Source organism: Phoenix dactylifera, chromosome 13 (genome assembly GCF_009389715.1).
Source record: "Phoenix dactylifera cultivar Barhee BC4 chromosome 13, palm_55x_up_171113_PBpolish2nd_filt_p, whole genome shotgun sequence".
Taxonomy (NCBI): Eukaryota; Viridiplantae; Streptophyta; class Magnoliopsida; order Arecales; family Arecaceae; genus Phoenix; species Phoenix dactylifera.
The window spans coordinates 1,866,620-1,883,107 of record NC_052404.1 but is presented as its reverse complement, the minus strand read 5'-3'; the positions used below and the strand labels follow the sequence as shown (position 1 = coordinate 1,883,107).

The window sequence follows — 16,488 nt, the reverse complement described above, 5'->3', positions numbered from 1 at the left end:
GCTGGGCCCGGAAGGCCCTCCAATCTCTCATCATCATCTCTATATCTCGGATCAGGGAGTGGTCTGTACTCTCACCCCTCGTCCCCCTCCGAATTCATCCGATAATCGTGGCCAAGTCACCATCCAGAATGATCGAACTGGCCTATAGTACCACCCATGCATATCGAAGACCAATCTAGGCCGCTCGCAACTCTGCCTCCAAACCGACGTGTCAAACAACTGGCAGCCATCTGCTGCCACTAATGGTTGCCACTATCCTAGAGTGCGGATCCCGTACCACAAAAAAATTTTTTTTGCAGTGAATAATCCCAGCTGAGCATAAATTATGCATAAAACAATAATTTTTTTCGACAAATATTTATTTTTACTAAACTATATTGTTCTGTATAATATTTTTTTTATACTTCATACAAAATATGCATTAGTGCAGCCAACAAAATCAAAAAGAATGAGAAGAAACAAATGCTTTGTTCCTCAAAAAAAATTCTCCAAAATGATGAGTTGTAAAGAAGGCGATTCAGTTGGCAGTACTGTTCACTTTCTGGTAGACATGGATAGCTAGGAAGGAGCCGCCATACCCTCTCGCTAGTTTGAATTTATCATAGAACAGAGATTGCTTGTCAGCATCGTTGTGCCGGCGTCGGGCCACTTGATTACTATAGCCGTGTCTCCTTAAACCGCCGTGGGGAAGAAGCTTTTTTTGTCCTACGAACCATAGATAAAGCTTCACGAAACTGGGTTTTTCTTTGTTGGCGCCGTTCGTTTCCTTATTAAAAAAAAAAAGAAAATCTGCCTTCCATTCCCAGCGTCTTCATTTCCTAAATAAAAAAAAAAAATCTCTAGTTCCCATTGCAACCAAAAAAAGCATCCAGCGGCTGCAACCATCGTGAACGCCGTTTTACCCAACATCTCAATGTCTACCAAATGGAATCTATCATGTTCTTAAGAAATTTTATTAATCTCAAGTTAAGATACATTATCTATTCTTGATTTGAGTGATGCTAACTATACAAGTTCTGGTTGTTTTTTTGCTTTTGTTAGAGATAATAGCGGACATGAAACTTTGTTATTGCAGCATATACAGTTGTTTACTCATGATGGAAGAATGTTACTCTGATTTTTTACTGCAGCAAATGCAGTACATGGGTAGCAAGTGCTTGTTGCTTGGTCGCCAACCGAGTTATGGTCCACTCTCTATATATGGTTTCCTTGGTATATCATCTATGGTCTACTCTCTATGGTAACCCTTTGAAAAATTAAGACTTGAAGCCACTGAGAATGAATTGCATGATATGGAAGGAAACTTTCAAGAGAGATAAGGAGCTTCAAGATGTAAAAGGAAAACTTTCAACATTAATGAATCTGGTTTTGAATTTGATAAGGTGTTATTTTAAGGGTTAATTACTTGAATCGCGTAAGATTAATTTGCATGTTTGCTTGTTTTGTATATATTAAAATCACTATTTGTTCTAAAAGCTTAAGCTAGCGAAGATATGATTCGAATTCAGGACTTCTGCGCGCGCTAATACTATATTAAAATTATCATTTATCCCAAAAATTTAAGTTGACAAAATAAGATAAATTTATTTATATATTTTATATTTTCTTACGGTATGTAGCTGGAGCTGTCATGAGGAGCAAAGGAACGAGTCTAGGCATCTTTTATGGTTGCAATCTCACAGAATGGAAATAGAACTCTCTTTTGGTTCATTGGGATTTAGCCTTTGTCTTTTCATGGTTACTGCTTAGGTTAGGTATGAGGACATGGAATTGTGTTGATAGGTACATATGAACAACTCGTACGTAGTACGTCTATGCTGGGATAAGTTGTGTAGTCTGATTAAACGATGTATCTTTAGTACTAATGATTTTATTAATTAAGTTCTGAGTTTTCATTTTGCATTTTTTTTTTTGGCATTGGCAGGCAAATTCATTTGCCGATTGAATTTTGATTTTATAATCGACTTTCATTTGATACATTGGTAAATTTATCAGTTAGATACATTCTCTCTTTTTTTTTTTTTTACAGAAAAGAATACATATCATTTTCAGTGGACTACACTCGTAGGTAATAGTCCTTCCAGCAATTAGTTGTATCAGTTGGGAACATATATATCTTTGCCGAACATAACTATTGAAAAAATAGTTTGTTATGAGTCGATGCTTATAACTATTTAATGGTAAAATTCTATTTATTTTCTGTAGTAATAAAACTGCAGTAGAAGAGTTTCTTCTTCTAGTCGAGCTTTGAGCGGATACTGGGCGGGTGGGTGTCTTCTTTGTGAGGCAGATACTGGGCGTGGACCGTTTACTCCTCGAGGGAGACTCGGCCACAGTGATCGAGTGGATCTGGAGCTGAGATAGCTTAGTCGAGGATCGGCCGCTGTTCCGCGATATTCATGGACTATTGAGGGAGTGTGCCTCCCATCAGGCTTCGCGCGTCTGCCGGAAGATGAATGGGGCGGCCGACTGGGTAGCCTCCTATGCAGCTCACCACTCGAAAGGCTTCACTTGGGTAGATCCGGACTAGGTGCCAGAGCCTCTATGTAGCATTTTGTTTTCTGATTTTGTTGGCTGCATTCACACATGTTACATATGAGCCGCCGTTGTACCAATAAAAAAAAAAAAAAATTCTTTTCTGTGGACAAATTTTGACGTGTCACTTTCATGCACCTCAAATATGTTGAAAATGTTTTGAATTGTGCTTGATAAGAAGGTGATATCATGTATAGCTGATGGTATTGTTAGAGCTTTTTAATATATTTTAGCTTGCAAGGTGGTTCTCATGTAAGATTGCAAACAATGGCGGTAGCCTGGGGTTTGCATCTAACCTCAAGTGTTTGTCCTAAGTAATCTTGTTATACTGGGGGACACACTAGCCGTTCGGTATAAATAAATATTAATTAGGGTTCATGGGTTATCACGAAGAGTGCACGATGCTCAAGACGTATAGGCGTGACAATATATCACACTAAGAAATTTGATATAAGTTTAGATTGAGTTAGTTGATTTATATCTTGATAAATGGAGTACCTGCGAGATGTAACTATTTATGCATGATATGAAACAGGGAAATTATGCAGTTTGAAAAATGGGGAAAAAATCATTTCATGAAAAAAGAGCCACAAAAAGGATCAATATTACTGAACTTGTTCAATATTTTTGAAATACAAAACTTCAATATTGTAAGGACTTTAGATCCTTTGTAGTTTTCAACGTGTGGCCTCCACATCGCCAGGGCTCTGGTACTCATGTTGAGGGCCACCTCTTAAAATTCCATCAGCACTGATATTGATTAAAGCCCTAGGGGGAGGTCACAAGGTAGAAGCCTAGGGACTCAATTATAAGCTATGGGAACAAAGGAAAATTCTAAATTCTGTTAGGAGGGACCAATGAAGATGAGTAGATCAGTCGAAAGAAGCATGTAGCCCAATGTTGTCCTAAAAAAAACCTTGTTGTCCCCCATCTACCAATCTAGATGGAGCATCAATCTTACTAGAGGACCACAGCATTTTTTTTTTTTTTGGGTTGACTTGGTCGGTGTGAAGACTTGTGCGGGTGTGTGTTTAATCCCACATCGATTATTCACCTTAGAGATCTTGGATGCTTATACAGGACTAATAAACCCAAAAAATATCTTCCGGTTAGCCATTTTGGGCGCGGTCCTGGATTGTGACAAATAGTATCTGAGCGGACTCGGCCCATAACCTATATAGAATGGGGACACTGCAATACAGATCCATTGGGGTTGACCACGGGCCGATCGTGGTGCTTGTGATTAGATTTGAATAGATTTAAATCCTTAGCCTAACGAGGATGTGAAGGCTTAAACGAGGAGACTATGTGAGGACCTGTGCTGGTGTGTGTTTAGTTTTACATCGGTTATTCGTTGGATAAATCTTGCATACTTATATCGGATTAAGAAATCCAAAAAATACCTTTCGGGCCCATAACCTATATGGACTAGGGGACACTACACAGATCTATTGAGGTTGACTACAGGCCAATTATGGTGCTTATGATTAGATTTGAATGGATTTAAACTCTTAATCTAACGAAAAAATTAGATCTTAAATGAGGAGAGTATGTGAGGACTTGTGCGAGCGTGTGTTCAGTCCTACATCGGTTATTTGCCGAGATGATATTGGGTGCTTATACAATACTAAAAAATTCAAAAAATATCTTTCGGCTAGTTTTTTTGGACAAGGTCCTGAAAGGTGACAGTGGGCTTGTCCATATTTTTAAAGAAGTGAAGAAGAAATTCTAGACTTTCTTTTTTTTTTTCTTTTCCAAAGAAAAAAGAATTGGAATCATGCTAAAGTGGCTCAGATATCTTTAAAAAAAAATCTAAAAAAGAGAAAACTATTGATGCATGCTTTTGAGTTGATATCCCGAGTGATGTGTTAGACACTTTAAAAAAAAATCATAAAAAAGAAAACCCCTTCCACCGGAAAATATAAACCGAGATGGAGCCTGATAGCATTCATGATTCACCACAGCTATGAGGGTTGGACACCCAATGAGGGTATTAATTTCTCTTCGCACCGATAGAAAGGTTATACATCAGCTACCTCAATAAAACCTAAATGAAAGTTGGAGGGTGATAAGAAGAGTGGAGGGGTTAGGCAAATAGTGAGTTGTGCTCAAAAAGAAAGATAAAAATAGTAGAATGAGTTAAGAAGTTCTAGTTAGAAATCTGACATTTTATGTACACTCAAACCTAAATAAAAAGTCTGGAGAATCTTTTTCTTGGGTCCTACGTACCGAGCCCAAACGAAAAGCCAGTGCGAAGAACCTTTATAGCATCATTTTTTTTTCGAGAAAGGACCTTTATATTATGATAACCAAGCATCTTATTCTAACTAAGTTTTATTTAAAAAAATAGAGAGGAAAAAGCCAAAAAATACCTCCACAAGAGCAAATCCATCCAAGTGTTGAAGTTTACACTCATGACCATTAACAATGAGCATTGAAGTCCCTACAGCGCTTATACATCGCTAGAAATTAAAGACTAAGTTATGGTATGATCTTGTTTTATTATATTTTAACTAGCAGCAGAAGGCAGACAATACTAAGTTCTTTGAATCATAAGCAAGAATGGGAGGTAGCTTGCTTTGGCCAGCTATTGCTTGGATGCTGTAGGATGCCTCCATGCTCGCTCTCCGCACAAATTCTCCGACAATTTGATAAAAAAATACTGTACAAAAGTTATCCGTTAGCATGCTCGATAGCTGATGGAATCAATCACTTTAAAGTTGGAGATAGTGAAAATAAAGCTCATATACGAGGAACTTTGCTCGAATGCGATTGCAACCACAAAGCTCGCGACACCATGACCATCTGATACTGGTTGCAGATTTTGTCAGGATTGGCGTGATCTCTGATCAACGACACAAGGGCTGCAATCCGACCCCACTAACGTCACAAACTTGTCATCAAACTTCCAAGGGGCTTGCAACATGCTTAAAGGAATGATCTAACTGCACTTCAAACACGATTTGTTCCTAGCTAGATTCATCTGGATGACCAGATACTTCAATCTCCAATGGCTGCCTTATAGAGGGTTAAGTGCAACCAGCACCTACACCCTAGAAGCCTATTTTGTACGTAGGTTAAGACCCCACTTGGTTCTCGAGGACGGTGGTGGATCGAGCTGTGCTACAGACAGGGGAGGTCACCGGCGCTACCGCTTTGTACTCTTCTAGGACGGCCAGGGACATTTGAGGTACTCTCTCCGCTGTTACAGCGCCCAGGTTCGCCCTTGTTTCATGGGTGCCTCCACCTCCTGGTCATCTCAAGGTAAACTTTGACGGTAGTCGGTTGATGGACGGTGCTTCTGGAGGTGTGGATTTTGTGATCAGAGACTCCCTGGGCAGGTTGATAGCCGCTGGGGGCCGACGCATACCAGGGCTCACCGTTGTTGGGGCTGAGCTGCGGGCTGCTTGTGTGAGGACCTGTGCGGGCGTGTGTTTAGTCCCACATCGGTTATTCGCTGGGTAGATCTTGGGTATTTATACAGGATCAAGGAACCCAAATAATAACTTCTGGTTAGCCATTTTGGGTGAGATCCTGGGTTGTTACAAATGGTATCAGAGCGGACCCGGCCCATAACCTATGTGGACTAGGGGACACTGCAGCACGGATCTATTGGGGCTGACTACGGGCCAATCGTGGTGTTTGTGATTAGATTTGAATAGATATGAACCCTTAGCCTGACGAGGACGTCAGGGCTTGAACGGGAGGAGTATGTGAGGACCTGTGCGGGTGTGTATTTAGTCCCACATCGGTTATTCGCTGGGTAGATCTTGGGTACTTATACAGGATCAAGGAACCCAAATAATAACTTCTGGTTAGCCATTTTGGGTGAGATCCTGGGTTGTTACAGCTTGGGAGGGCTTATCCTTTACGAGGAGGGTCCTTGGCGCCGAGCGGGTGCATCTCGAGAGAGACTCTTCTGGGTGATCGATTGGATCCGGGGTGCGGATAGGTACGGTGATGGTCACCCGCTCATCTTGGAGATCCGGAGTTTTGTTCAGGAGATGGGTGATTTTCAGGCAGCACATGTGTATCGGGAGGCGAACAGAGCAGCTGACTGAGTCGCCTCCTACGTTGCCCGGCACTCCGGGGAGTTCCTTTGGACATCTGTAGCTGGCATTCCCACTTTTTTGTACTCTTTACTTTCTTTGGATTTGGTTGGATGTACTTAAGTTAGAGCTATATGAATTACCGTTTTCAAAAAAAAAAAAAAAAAAAAGGGGCCCCACTTGGAAGAACACAAAGAACAAACATTATCAGAAATATGTTCCTCGAGAGTACCCCCCCACTTGTTCTTTTCCTTCCCATTCTTCGTTTACCAAACCGAACTCCATCTATATATATGCCCCAGAAGCCTTCTTCCCTCTCCCACTCTATACATCGGCAAGAAAGAAACCTAAAAGAATGTCTGGTGTTTGGGTGTTCAGGAATGGTGTGGTTCGACTGGTAGAGAACCCTGCGAACGAGCAGTCATCGACGGTTCGCCGCAAGGTATTGCTCCACACTCCCACCAACGAGATCATCGCCTCCTACGCCTCCCTCGAGCGCAAGCTCATGAGCTTAGGATGGGAGAGATACTACGATGACCCCGACCTCCTCCAGTTCCACAAGCGCGCGTCTCTTGATCTCATCTCATTGCCCAAGGACTTCAGCCGATTCAAGTCCATGCACATGTACGATATCGTTGTCAAGAATCGCGAATCCTTTAGGGTCATTGATGTGTAGACTACGCAAAGAGAGACTACTACTAATTCTACTACCAACTTTCCATGCCTGCAAGTCTTCAAACAACGAGTCGTTTGGTTTTCAGTTTTTCGTCTGTGGTTTGCTTCTGTAATACTTGGTTGCATTGCTTGATGTTATGGCAATAGATGCTGTGGTTTCTTGTGTGTTAATTTATTATCTATCTATCTTGTTCTTTTATTTTTGTGGTGATTAGAATGGCTAGTCTTTTGATGGGTTCCTGGGGATTGGATGGAGCATGGGATGCTAGCCAATGACATGACGGGATTTGACGGGAAAGATATGGAATGGGGGATATGGGGCAAAAGGTGTCACGTGAAATGATCCCTAGAACTTTAGGTGGGGAGTGACATGTATGGTAGAGAAGGCCATCCAAATCCACTCAGCTCATGAGGTCGCATCACACCAGTGATCTCGCAATCTAATTGCCGGAGAATCAAGTTATGAATTGCGTTTCGCTCTCAAGGGGCTTCTGAGCCTATACCGTGAGACACACGTAAACGCACGCGAAGAGTAGAAAGACATGAGAACATTGAGAGCTTGGTTGTGAAGCTCCACTTTTTTCAGATCACCTTGCATATTACTTTAGTATATCTTCTGAGCTTCGATCAAGTTGCTATTGCTTGGATATGGTGATAACTAATTTATGATGAGGGACAGATCGCATGGTGTTGATTCCGTACTCTGGTATTTGTGGTTGCATGGAGTATCTCAAAATGGATTTCCTATTGGCAGGTTAGTTGAGACATATAAAGGAGCAAGATAAAATTCGACCGCTCTTCAGAGGATAGGATTATAAATTGAATTGGTGATTCATATATTGAAGATATTCTTTGTTAAAAAGAAGCCACTTAATTAACCACTGTTTATGATTTAAGATATTTAAAATGCTTAGAAAGCGATACATATTTTGTTTGCATCTAATTAATTCAGTATTTGATTTATGGTTCAGAACAATCAAAACGTAAATGTTTATTAATTTTTTTAGAGAAATCATTATTAATCATTTGGATTCTTCATTTTGTATGCTCTTACCATTTTGAAGCACTAGCTTTAATACTGTTCATTTCGTATTCACTCGCTCTCTTTGTTTGCGTGTGTGTGTATGTGTGCATGCATGGGTGTGCGTGTCCAGGCGTATGTTTGATATACTTTGTAATTAATAAGACATCAGTACGTAGCACATGATTTATCATTGTTAATCATTTTTAACACTAGGTTTTATATTATAGGATCCTAAATTCTCTCTAATGCAGCACAAATTTGGAAGTACATTAGATCCAATGATCGAAGCCTTCCAAAATCCACATGAAACTAGCAGACTTCTGGAAAGCGTAACTTTTCACATAGATGTCAGATTCTAGTGATCTTGGCTAGTTGGAAAGGACTCTTTGAGATCTACAATTGATATATTCTGCTCTTGATTAAATTCCATGTTTTCTGGATTAAAAGTAACCGAAATCTTAAATTATAATTCAACAGCAAATTTATTCTAAATTTTGGAATTTTAGTCATATTAAGAGTTCCTTAGTTTAATGTAGGGTCTGAATAGATTATCAATAGTCTATTTATATGGCTTGCTAAGTGCTGTAAGAGAGCTTCCAATGCTGAACAATTATGACTTCCAGATTTTCTTATGATCGATTCCATATATCCTTTCTTCTCCTCTCTCTTCCACTTCTCATCCCTCTCCTATCTCTTTATTATCTTCTTTCAAAGAATCTAAGAGCATGTAGCTCCTCGGTTACCGCTGCATTATTTGGCATCGGAACGACAAAATCCTAAAGAGCTGCATAACAATGGATTCGAATTTGAAGCATTAATTTGATCCAAGCAATGTATGTTAAGTTTGAACTCTTCGCAAAAGATTTTAAGGAAGTGCTAGTTTTATTAGACAATCAGCTTCCTCTTGAACTCTGAATAATACATTTCATCCAGCTTTTTTGGGTGAGCCCGGCTTGTTACATTACCAGTGTTATCTTCATGGAAATTTCATCAAAGGTTCCTCTAAGGTAACAGTACATGCGTCCGACGCTGGATACCAGTGTGTCATCTTTGGATCGATCCTTGAGACCCCACACAGAGCAAACATCTTTAATTACGTACCATAGCCAATATATGCATGTGTTTCTTTAATTTGTCTACCCCACCCATCTCCTGCATTAAAATTATCCTAATTTCATCTATTTATACCCCCCACGAACACTTCATTTCCAACCCATCAGCTATTCCCTCTCACCCTCTCTCTCTCTCTCTCTCTCTCTCTCTCTCTCTCTCTCTCTGTGCAGTCCAACAGTTGAAAGGTTACCGTGAGAAGAGATGTCTGGAGTCTGGGTGTTCAAAAATGGAGTTGTGCGGCTTGTGGAGAACCCTGCGAATGAGCACTCCTCGACGGTTCGTCGGAAGGTATTGCTCTACACTCCTGCCAATGAGATCATCAACTCCTACGCCTCTCTCGAGCGCAAGCTCGCCAGTCTCGGGTGGGAGCGATACTACGAAGACCCTGACCTCCTCCAGTTTCACAAGCGCTCATCGATCGACCTCATCTCGCTCCCACGGGATTTCAGCCAGTTCAAGTCCATGCACATGTATGACATCGTCGTCAAGAATCGCGACTCCTTCCGAGTCATCGACATGTAGACTCCATGACAGAAACGATGGCCTTCCACTTTAACCCTTTGCAGGGTTAAAGATATTATCGTTGGCGTGAGCTTGAGCTTTCCACCGGTTTTTCCTTGTCTCTTCTCTTGTTTGTCTCATGTGCGATCCTGTAAAAATGGAATTATGGACTTCTTGCCACTATATATATATTGTTGTATTAGTTTTAACTTTGCGGCGAAACATTGCATGCAAATAATTAAGATGATTGGAAAGGCAGCATGCATGGTTTGTTGCATTATGTGATCCTACAGAAAATAACTTATTTGTTTCTTGGTCACAGTATGTTATTTGTGCGAGTTCCAATAATTTTAAGATAAGACTCGATGAGAAGGTTTGCAAATCTTCAACTCTTTTACTGTAACAAAGCAAAGTGTACTAATTTCTTATCTTCGGCCAAATCTAATTGGTAGTAGCACCTCATCATTCGGTTTTACTGTTGTTTTTTTTTGTTTTAGAGAGAACAAATCCTGCCAATATTCCATTGTTCTTCTCGAGAGCACATTGGATGGGAGTGAAGCATGTTGCCTACGTGCCAAACCAAAAACCTAACCGATAGGCCATCATGGAATGGCTTGACAAGCTTAGGTCTAGTGACAAGGATTTGACAACCGATGTGGCAAACCTTTTCCCTCACCATATGGCATCGTCATGACAAAGGAATAAAGTATATTACAAATATACACGGGGGGAGAGCTCGGAACTTTAATCCCGTATCGGAAGAGTAGCGAAAAGAATTGTGCCTTTTCAGGAGGGGTCATCTCTTTTCTTGCAAGATGCCTTTTGGACAAAACCATGAGGGTAGCACACGACGCGTCCAAAGTAGACAATACCTTATAATGAGACGCAGTCACTTTCTTGTTCTTAAAGAAGAGCTACCCCTTTTCTCGCAAGGCGTCTTTTGGACAAAACCGTGAGAGCAGCGCACGACGTGCCCAAAGAGCTAGCACCTACGTGGACTTCCAAAGAATAGCACACGATGTGCCCAAAGCGGACAATATCTTGCATTGGGACGCAATCACTTTCCTGCTCTAACACTAATATTGTTTAATTTATGGTTCCACCATTTGTGTGTCATAAACCGTTGAGATTTTCTCTCTCTCGAGCAAATCACTCTATTGTCGCCAGTTATGGAGCTTATCACGAGAGTTTGGTTCCTTTCTCACTTTTTTACTTAATTTTAGGTCACGCGTATGTCTTAATTACTTGATCTGTCCGACTCATCTGAATGGACATAGCTGACTGAATAAGATAAAAGTATTTTCTCAAAAAGAACATGATATACATGGACAGAAAAGATGAAAAGATACCAATGCTCTCTTTTCATTGCCTTATCACAGAAAGGTACTATCAAACCCCACTTATAATATGTCCATTTATTGTGCTAGCATCGATACTAACCTTATTGAAGGTGATAGATAATTTTTATTGCAGTTTCCAGTTCCTCCTTTTAAAAATCCTGATATATCCATCTAAAAAAAATGGAAAAACAAAACAATTCAACACCAGTCGAGTGAGACTGAAATTAATTTCCTAGAATCAAATTATTTGTTTATCTTCACAATTGCTTAGGCTTTATATATGTTTACGACAGCATGGATACACCGAGCGATGCGATTCCATAATTTGAAATTCTATGTAAAAATTTGAAGTCCAAGTAATTCATACTTTCTTACCTTCTATATCTCTCATGCAGTTATTTGTTTGTTGAGAAAATACATTAGCATTGGCTATCTTGCACCTTTTCTTGGCTAAGTTAAACGATGGAAAAATGTTTGGTTGGATATTAATAGTCATATTCTCTGCAAGATATGATGCCTTCTTTTTTGTTACACTAAAATTCGACACAAGATTTTCCGAAAGAAAAAGGTCATGGTTGAGGGTTGCATGCAGCCATAACAGTCCCCGTCAATGGTTCGAATGGAATGGAGAAAGAAGTTGAAGTGACTGATGATTGGATAAGAGCATTAGATACCATGCACCACCAACTTTTGGCTGGGATTTTACTTTTGCACCTGGTTTTTCCAAGTTGTAATTGGCTCCAAGAGCTCTATCTCTCCTTATTAGTATTATTATGGTTAATAGTCCGTCATTTAAGTTGTAATTGGCTCATAGAGCTCTAGCTCTCCTTGTATTGTATTATGAAAGATTGGTTTACCCCTTCCTCTCCATATGGAAGTAGCTAGCTAATTTTTGGACCTGTCTATAGGGAGAAGACAAGCATCGTCCTATGTACAAGCATTATATGGCAGTAGATAGCTAATTTTTGGACCTGTCTATAGGGGAAAGACAAGCATCATCTTATATACAAGCATGGAGCTAATTGAAAGGACTAGTCTCATTTCCCCCCCACAAGTAGATTCTGATGATGACCTCTTTTCATCATTGACAAGGTAGCCTCCATCTTTTCTAGACTCATAATGAGACTTCGTTAGAACTTTAGTCATCAACAGTGTCAGAGCTAGAATCTTGCTTACGTGTTGAAGTAAAACCCAAGAACAATTAGGTCAAGTGGAATGATGCTCGGTTTGATGTTAAAGACATGCAAGGTGCGGCTTTATACCACAACGTAAAAGATGTTTGAGTTTAATTATGCAACAAATATGATGTAGTAGAAAGTGAAGTTAGGTCAAGCAACAAGATTAACACACGACATGGTTCACACCTCTCCTAAGAAGAGGAGGTTACAACTCAAGATTAATGCACAATTTGATTAAGAATCAGAGCTAATGTTTTGGCATAGAATTGACATCTACGTATGTAGAGTCGGGTTAGGCTTGGATCGATGAGAAGCAACAAATGGATTTATGCCATATATTTTACCTAGATTCCATGGTGAGTTTTGCCCTTCTAAAAGTGCAGTAATATATATCAAGTATTTAACAAAACTTGACTTACTCCAAACCCTTTTTTCGATAATTGTTATGGATTATTTTGATGATCTTGTTTAGTTGTTAGAAGGAGACAAAACTAGGAGAAGTAACAAGGGGGAAAAGGGCATCCATGATCTCTATTTTAATTGCCTTGACACTAAACCATTTTATAATAATCCCCACGTTGTAAAGAGAGGGTATTTGTTCCTTCCAGGGCTCTTACCCTTTCACAAGATGCTCAACTCACTTGGAGATTCCATTGTATAAATATATACAACCTCCAGCGACATAATTTGTAGCTAATGATGAAAACTTATTCCTGATTTTTATAATTTAATCTCTTTGTGGACAAACAAGGAATCATTCCCCTCTTTATGTCCCCAGTTATCCTTCTATGTGGGCCTTTTTATTCTTCTACGTACGCTTTTGGATGCCTACCTTATATTATGTACTGATGCCTGCTTCTTTTGAAAGTTATTCTGAGGGACTGAAGGGAGAAAGGTTATAGTTATAATAAGATGGCATTAGCCTGTGACTCTAGAAGCCTAAATATTTAAATATGATCACTAGATTAAAGGTCAGGCAGGTTGGAAGGCCAAATTGTTGGAAGTGGTTTTGATTCGATTGTTGGAGCACAATGGATTGGATTAATATCCTAGAGTTCCTCTTGTCAATGACTTTTCCATTTTTTATGGAAAAGCTGTATCTCCTCCAAGAGAAAGTTGGATTTAACCGTGGTTAAGAGAACAGATCATGCCTCATAGTCTTTAAGTTCAATCTCTTTTTACAACAGGAAAAAAAATCAATGCTTACACTTGTATTGTGTAAGTGCCTACGGGATCCCATTTGATTGGCCATATGTCTTGTGAATGGGCCAGCAAACCAAATTAATAGCTGCTCACACATTGCCATGTCAGCAAGCAACCTTACATGTAGACATAGTGGTGCTCCCCTGTTAAACCTTGTTTTGCTCTCAATCTTGCAATTCCTTCGGCTTTTAGTGACACTTACAACTTGTTTGGTTCGAGAAAAGAATTTTTTCTCGCTAAAATAAATTTTTTTCCTGAAAAGTTGATGCCTGAGTATTTGATATTTAGAAAAATAATTTTTGCATATTTGATTGATCATAGAAAAGTAGTTTGGTTGAGCATCTCTTTCCTGAAAAAAAATGTACAAAATACCTATTATTCCCTTAATAAAGAGAAGTATCTTATCACATTCTATTTAAAAGTTTAAGAAATTTTTTGAAAAAAAAATATCCTAATTTCTACCCGGTGGTAATTGAACTTTCTCATGTCCCACATAAATTTTTTTCTATAAAATATGGGAATCATATTTTTATATAGAAGTCATTTTTTTTCTTCTAAAAACTCTAACCAAATATGAGGCATTTCTCTATTTTTCTGTTAACCATACTTTTTCTCCTCTTCTCACAAACCAAATAAGTCCTTAGGGCTAAATTAGCCAGCAGAGTTGAGCCCAGCACTAGGCTACTCAGGCATGTCTCGGTTTTTAAACAAGCTGCTAGAGCCCAGCTCCAACTCAAGTCAGACTCAACAAAATAGCTTGGATATGCTCTAATCCGAGCTTTAATCAAGTCAAGCCGACCTTCGCTCTGAAACGTGTTTGAGCTTGGTTCATTTCCTGATTGAGCTGTTCATTTCCTAGTTGAGCCAAGCTCAAGCGACCTCTTAGCTAGATGAGCCCAAGCTGCTTGTGAGTAGTCCCATTTTTGCACCTCTTGTGACACTGCAACTTAACCTGACCCAAGTCTTATATTGTCTCAGTTAGTCCTAAACTCTATCACAAAATAAGCCCCATTGGCATGCTCTAGTAAGTGAAAGTAGAAGATAGATCACTTTGCCTTCTTAGACATTTCATAGCCAACCAATGATTGACCTGCTGATAAACATGAGTAGCCTGGAAGGAGATACATAGCTCCCCCCACCTTCTAGATATCCAATACAATAAAGGCGATAAACAGAGAGCTCTTCCTTACTAACATTGATCCATCCAATGACGGTCGAAGATTCCCCCTCGGGCCATATCTAATTGTAGTTTAAGGATTGTTTAGTGAAGATTATGCCTTTCCACCCCCTTTTAATTTTGGGCAAGGAACAGGGGACATGCTTAACCATTTGGCAGCAGCATGAACAATGTGGGCTTCAAAAATTTCTAATATGAACCAGCTTCAACAACCCCATCAGATCTGCTCACTAACCATCATAGTTTGCATTAAGGTGTTGTCCATGAGTATAGCATGTTAATGTGAAGGCATAAATACATGAGATTTCTGATCCTTTGTGGTAAGTGTTTTTGTTTCCGCAGAGAAGTGAGATGTGTCCTATCAGAAAAAAAAAGAAGGTGATAACACCACTATCAATGTTTGAACCATATCTTTTTTAGCGGAGAGGGATGCTGGGGTAAGAATTGTCAGCTACTTCTCACATATCTTCAAAAGAAAATGCTTTCAATATTTCTACAAAATTTCAAGTAAAAAAAATGGTGAGAAAGACTCTCCCAATGATGCGTCTCTTTTGCAACGTATTACGGTCACAATATCTTGTTAATTGTAAAAATAATAACATGCTAAGATTTAGAATATAATTACTGTATTCAAGTTTGAGAGATATACCTGCGGAAGACATATTGAATACTGTTGCTGGTGGTCCAAACCGAGAACGATTGGCACAGCGGTGTGAACGGGGTTCCCTTGGAGTTGGGTTGATTGCGCTCCACCTTCCACCGGGAAACCTGCAGGCAAGCCTCGCACCACCACTGGGGTAGTGGGGGCCCTCCGACGATCAAGTCAGAGGAGATTGAAGGAGAAGGAGAGATAGTAGTAGCGGATAAGAGAATACTCTGGAAAACCTTTGCTTACCCTCCCCCTTCTCCCCCCCAGCCGCATATATACCAGGCTGGGGGGTCTTTCTGGGGGGTTGGTCATCGTGTGGCACGATGGAGTTGCCACTGGCATGGCCGTTACAGGGCGTCGTGGGGCAGCGCTGGGTACGGCCATGACAGGGCGTAGTGGGGCTCCGCTTTGTACGGCTGTTACAGGGGATCGTGGAGCAGCGCCAGATGCGACCGTTGCAGGGAGTAGTGGAGCAGGGGGCCGCGGCGTGCCTCAGGGGAACAGCCTGTCGTTGTCGGGAGATTGCCGACTCGGGGTCGGATGACTGGATCAGGGGGCAGCCGACTCGGACTGCCGTAGTCTTCCTGGGCGCGCGTGCGGTCACGTGGGGCATGGTGGCTAAATTCCCCCGTAACAAATACGATCTTCAATCATCTGGAATAATAGCGGCTAGATTTTTCCTTCCTTGCTCCTCACAAAAGATAGCCGTCAATGGGGCAAGCTATCAGCCATATGGAGAGGAGAGGGGGACCTAGCCTATATATAGGAAACATAGAGGAGCCTTCCCATTAAAGGCTCCAAAACCCTAATTGGGTTTCCTGATCTGCATACCAAAAGTACCACAATAAATAGGACTCAATCCTATACATCCAAGGTGCACCAAAGGCCATAAAACAAAATGATCACACATCATATTGGGCTTAATCATAGTACCATTCTGAGTCATACGTCTAACCCGTTTTATAAAACAAAAATATGCAATCAGTGTAAGCCCATATTTTGAAATTATTCTAATATATCTAGCTTTTGAATGCCCTGTAGCCC

At 40.3% G+C, this 16,488-nt stretch overlaps 2 protein-coding genes across 2 annotated transcripts; both read left to right on the top strand.

Annotated features, from left to right (window-relative positions):
- The first annotated feature begins 6,853 nt into the window (after window positions 1–6,853).
- Window positions 6,854–7,445, top strand: LOC103707282 (flowering-promoting factor 1-like protein 1). Its single transcript, XM_008791707.4, has one exon. The coding sequence runs from the start codon at window positions 6,940–6,942 to the stop codon at window positions 7,258–7,260; it is 321 nt and encodes a 106-aa protein (XP_008789929.1). The 5' UTR covers window positions 6,854–6,939; the 3' UTR covers window positions 7,261–7,445.
- A 2,056-nt stretch (window positions 7,446–9,501) lies between these two features.
- On the top strand, window positions 9,502–10,144 carry LOC120112954 (flowering-promoting factor 1-like protein 1). The gene has a single exon (XM_039133177.1). The coding sequence runs from the start codon at window positions 9,598–9,600 to the stop codon at window positions 9,916–9,918; it is 321 nt and encodes a 106-aa protein (XP_038989105.1). The 5' UTR covers window positions 9,502–9,597; the 3' UTR covers window positions 9,919–10,144.
- Window positions 10,145–16,488: the final 6,344 nt, after the last annotated feature.

What these genes read in the sequence shown, in the direction of transcription:
- LOC120112954 (XM_039133177.1), top strand. Translation starts at nt 9,598, where the DNA reads ATGTCTGGAGTCTGGGTGTTCAAAAATGGAGTTGTGCGGCTTGTGGAG.
- LOC103707282 (XM_008791707.4), top strand. Translation starts at nt 6,940, where the DNA reads ATGTCTGGTGTTTGGGTGTTCAGGAATGGTGTGGTTCGACTGGTAGAG.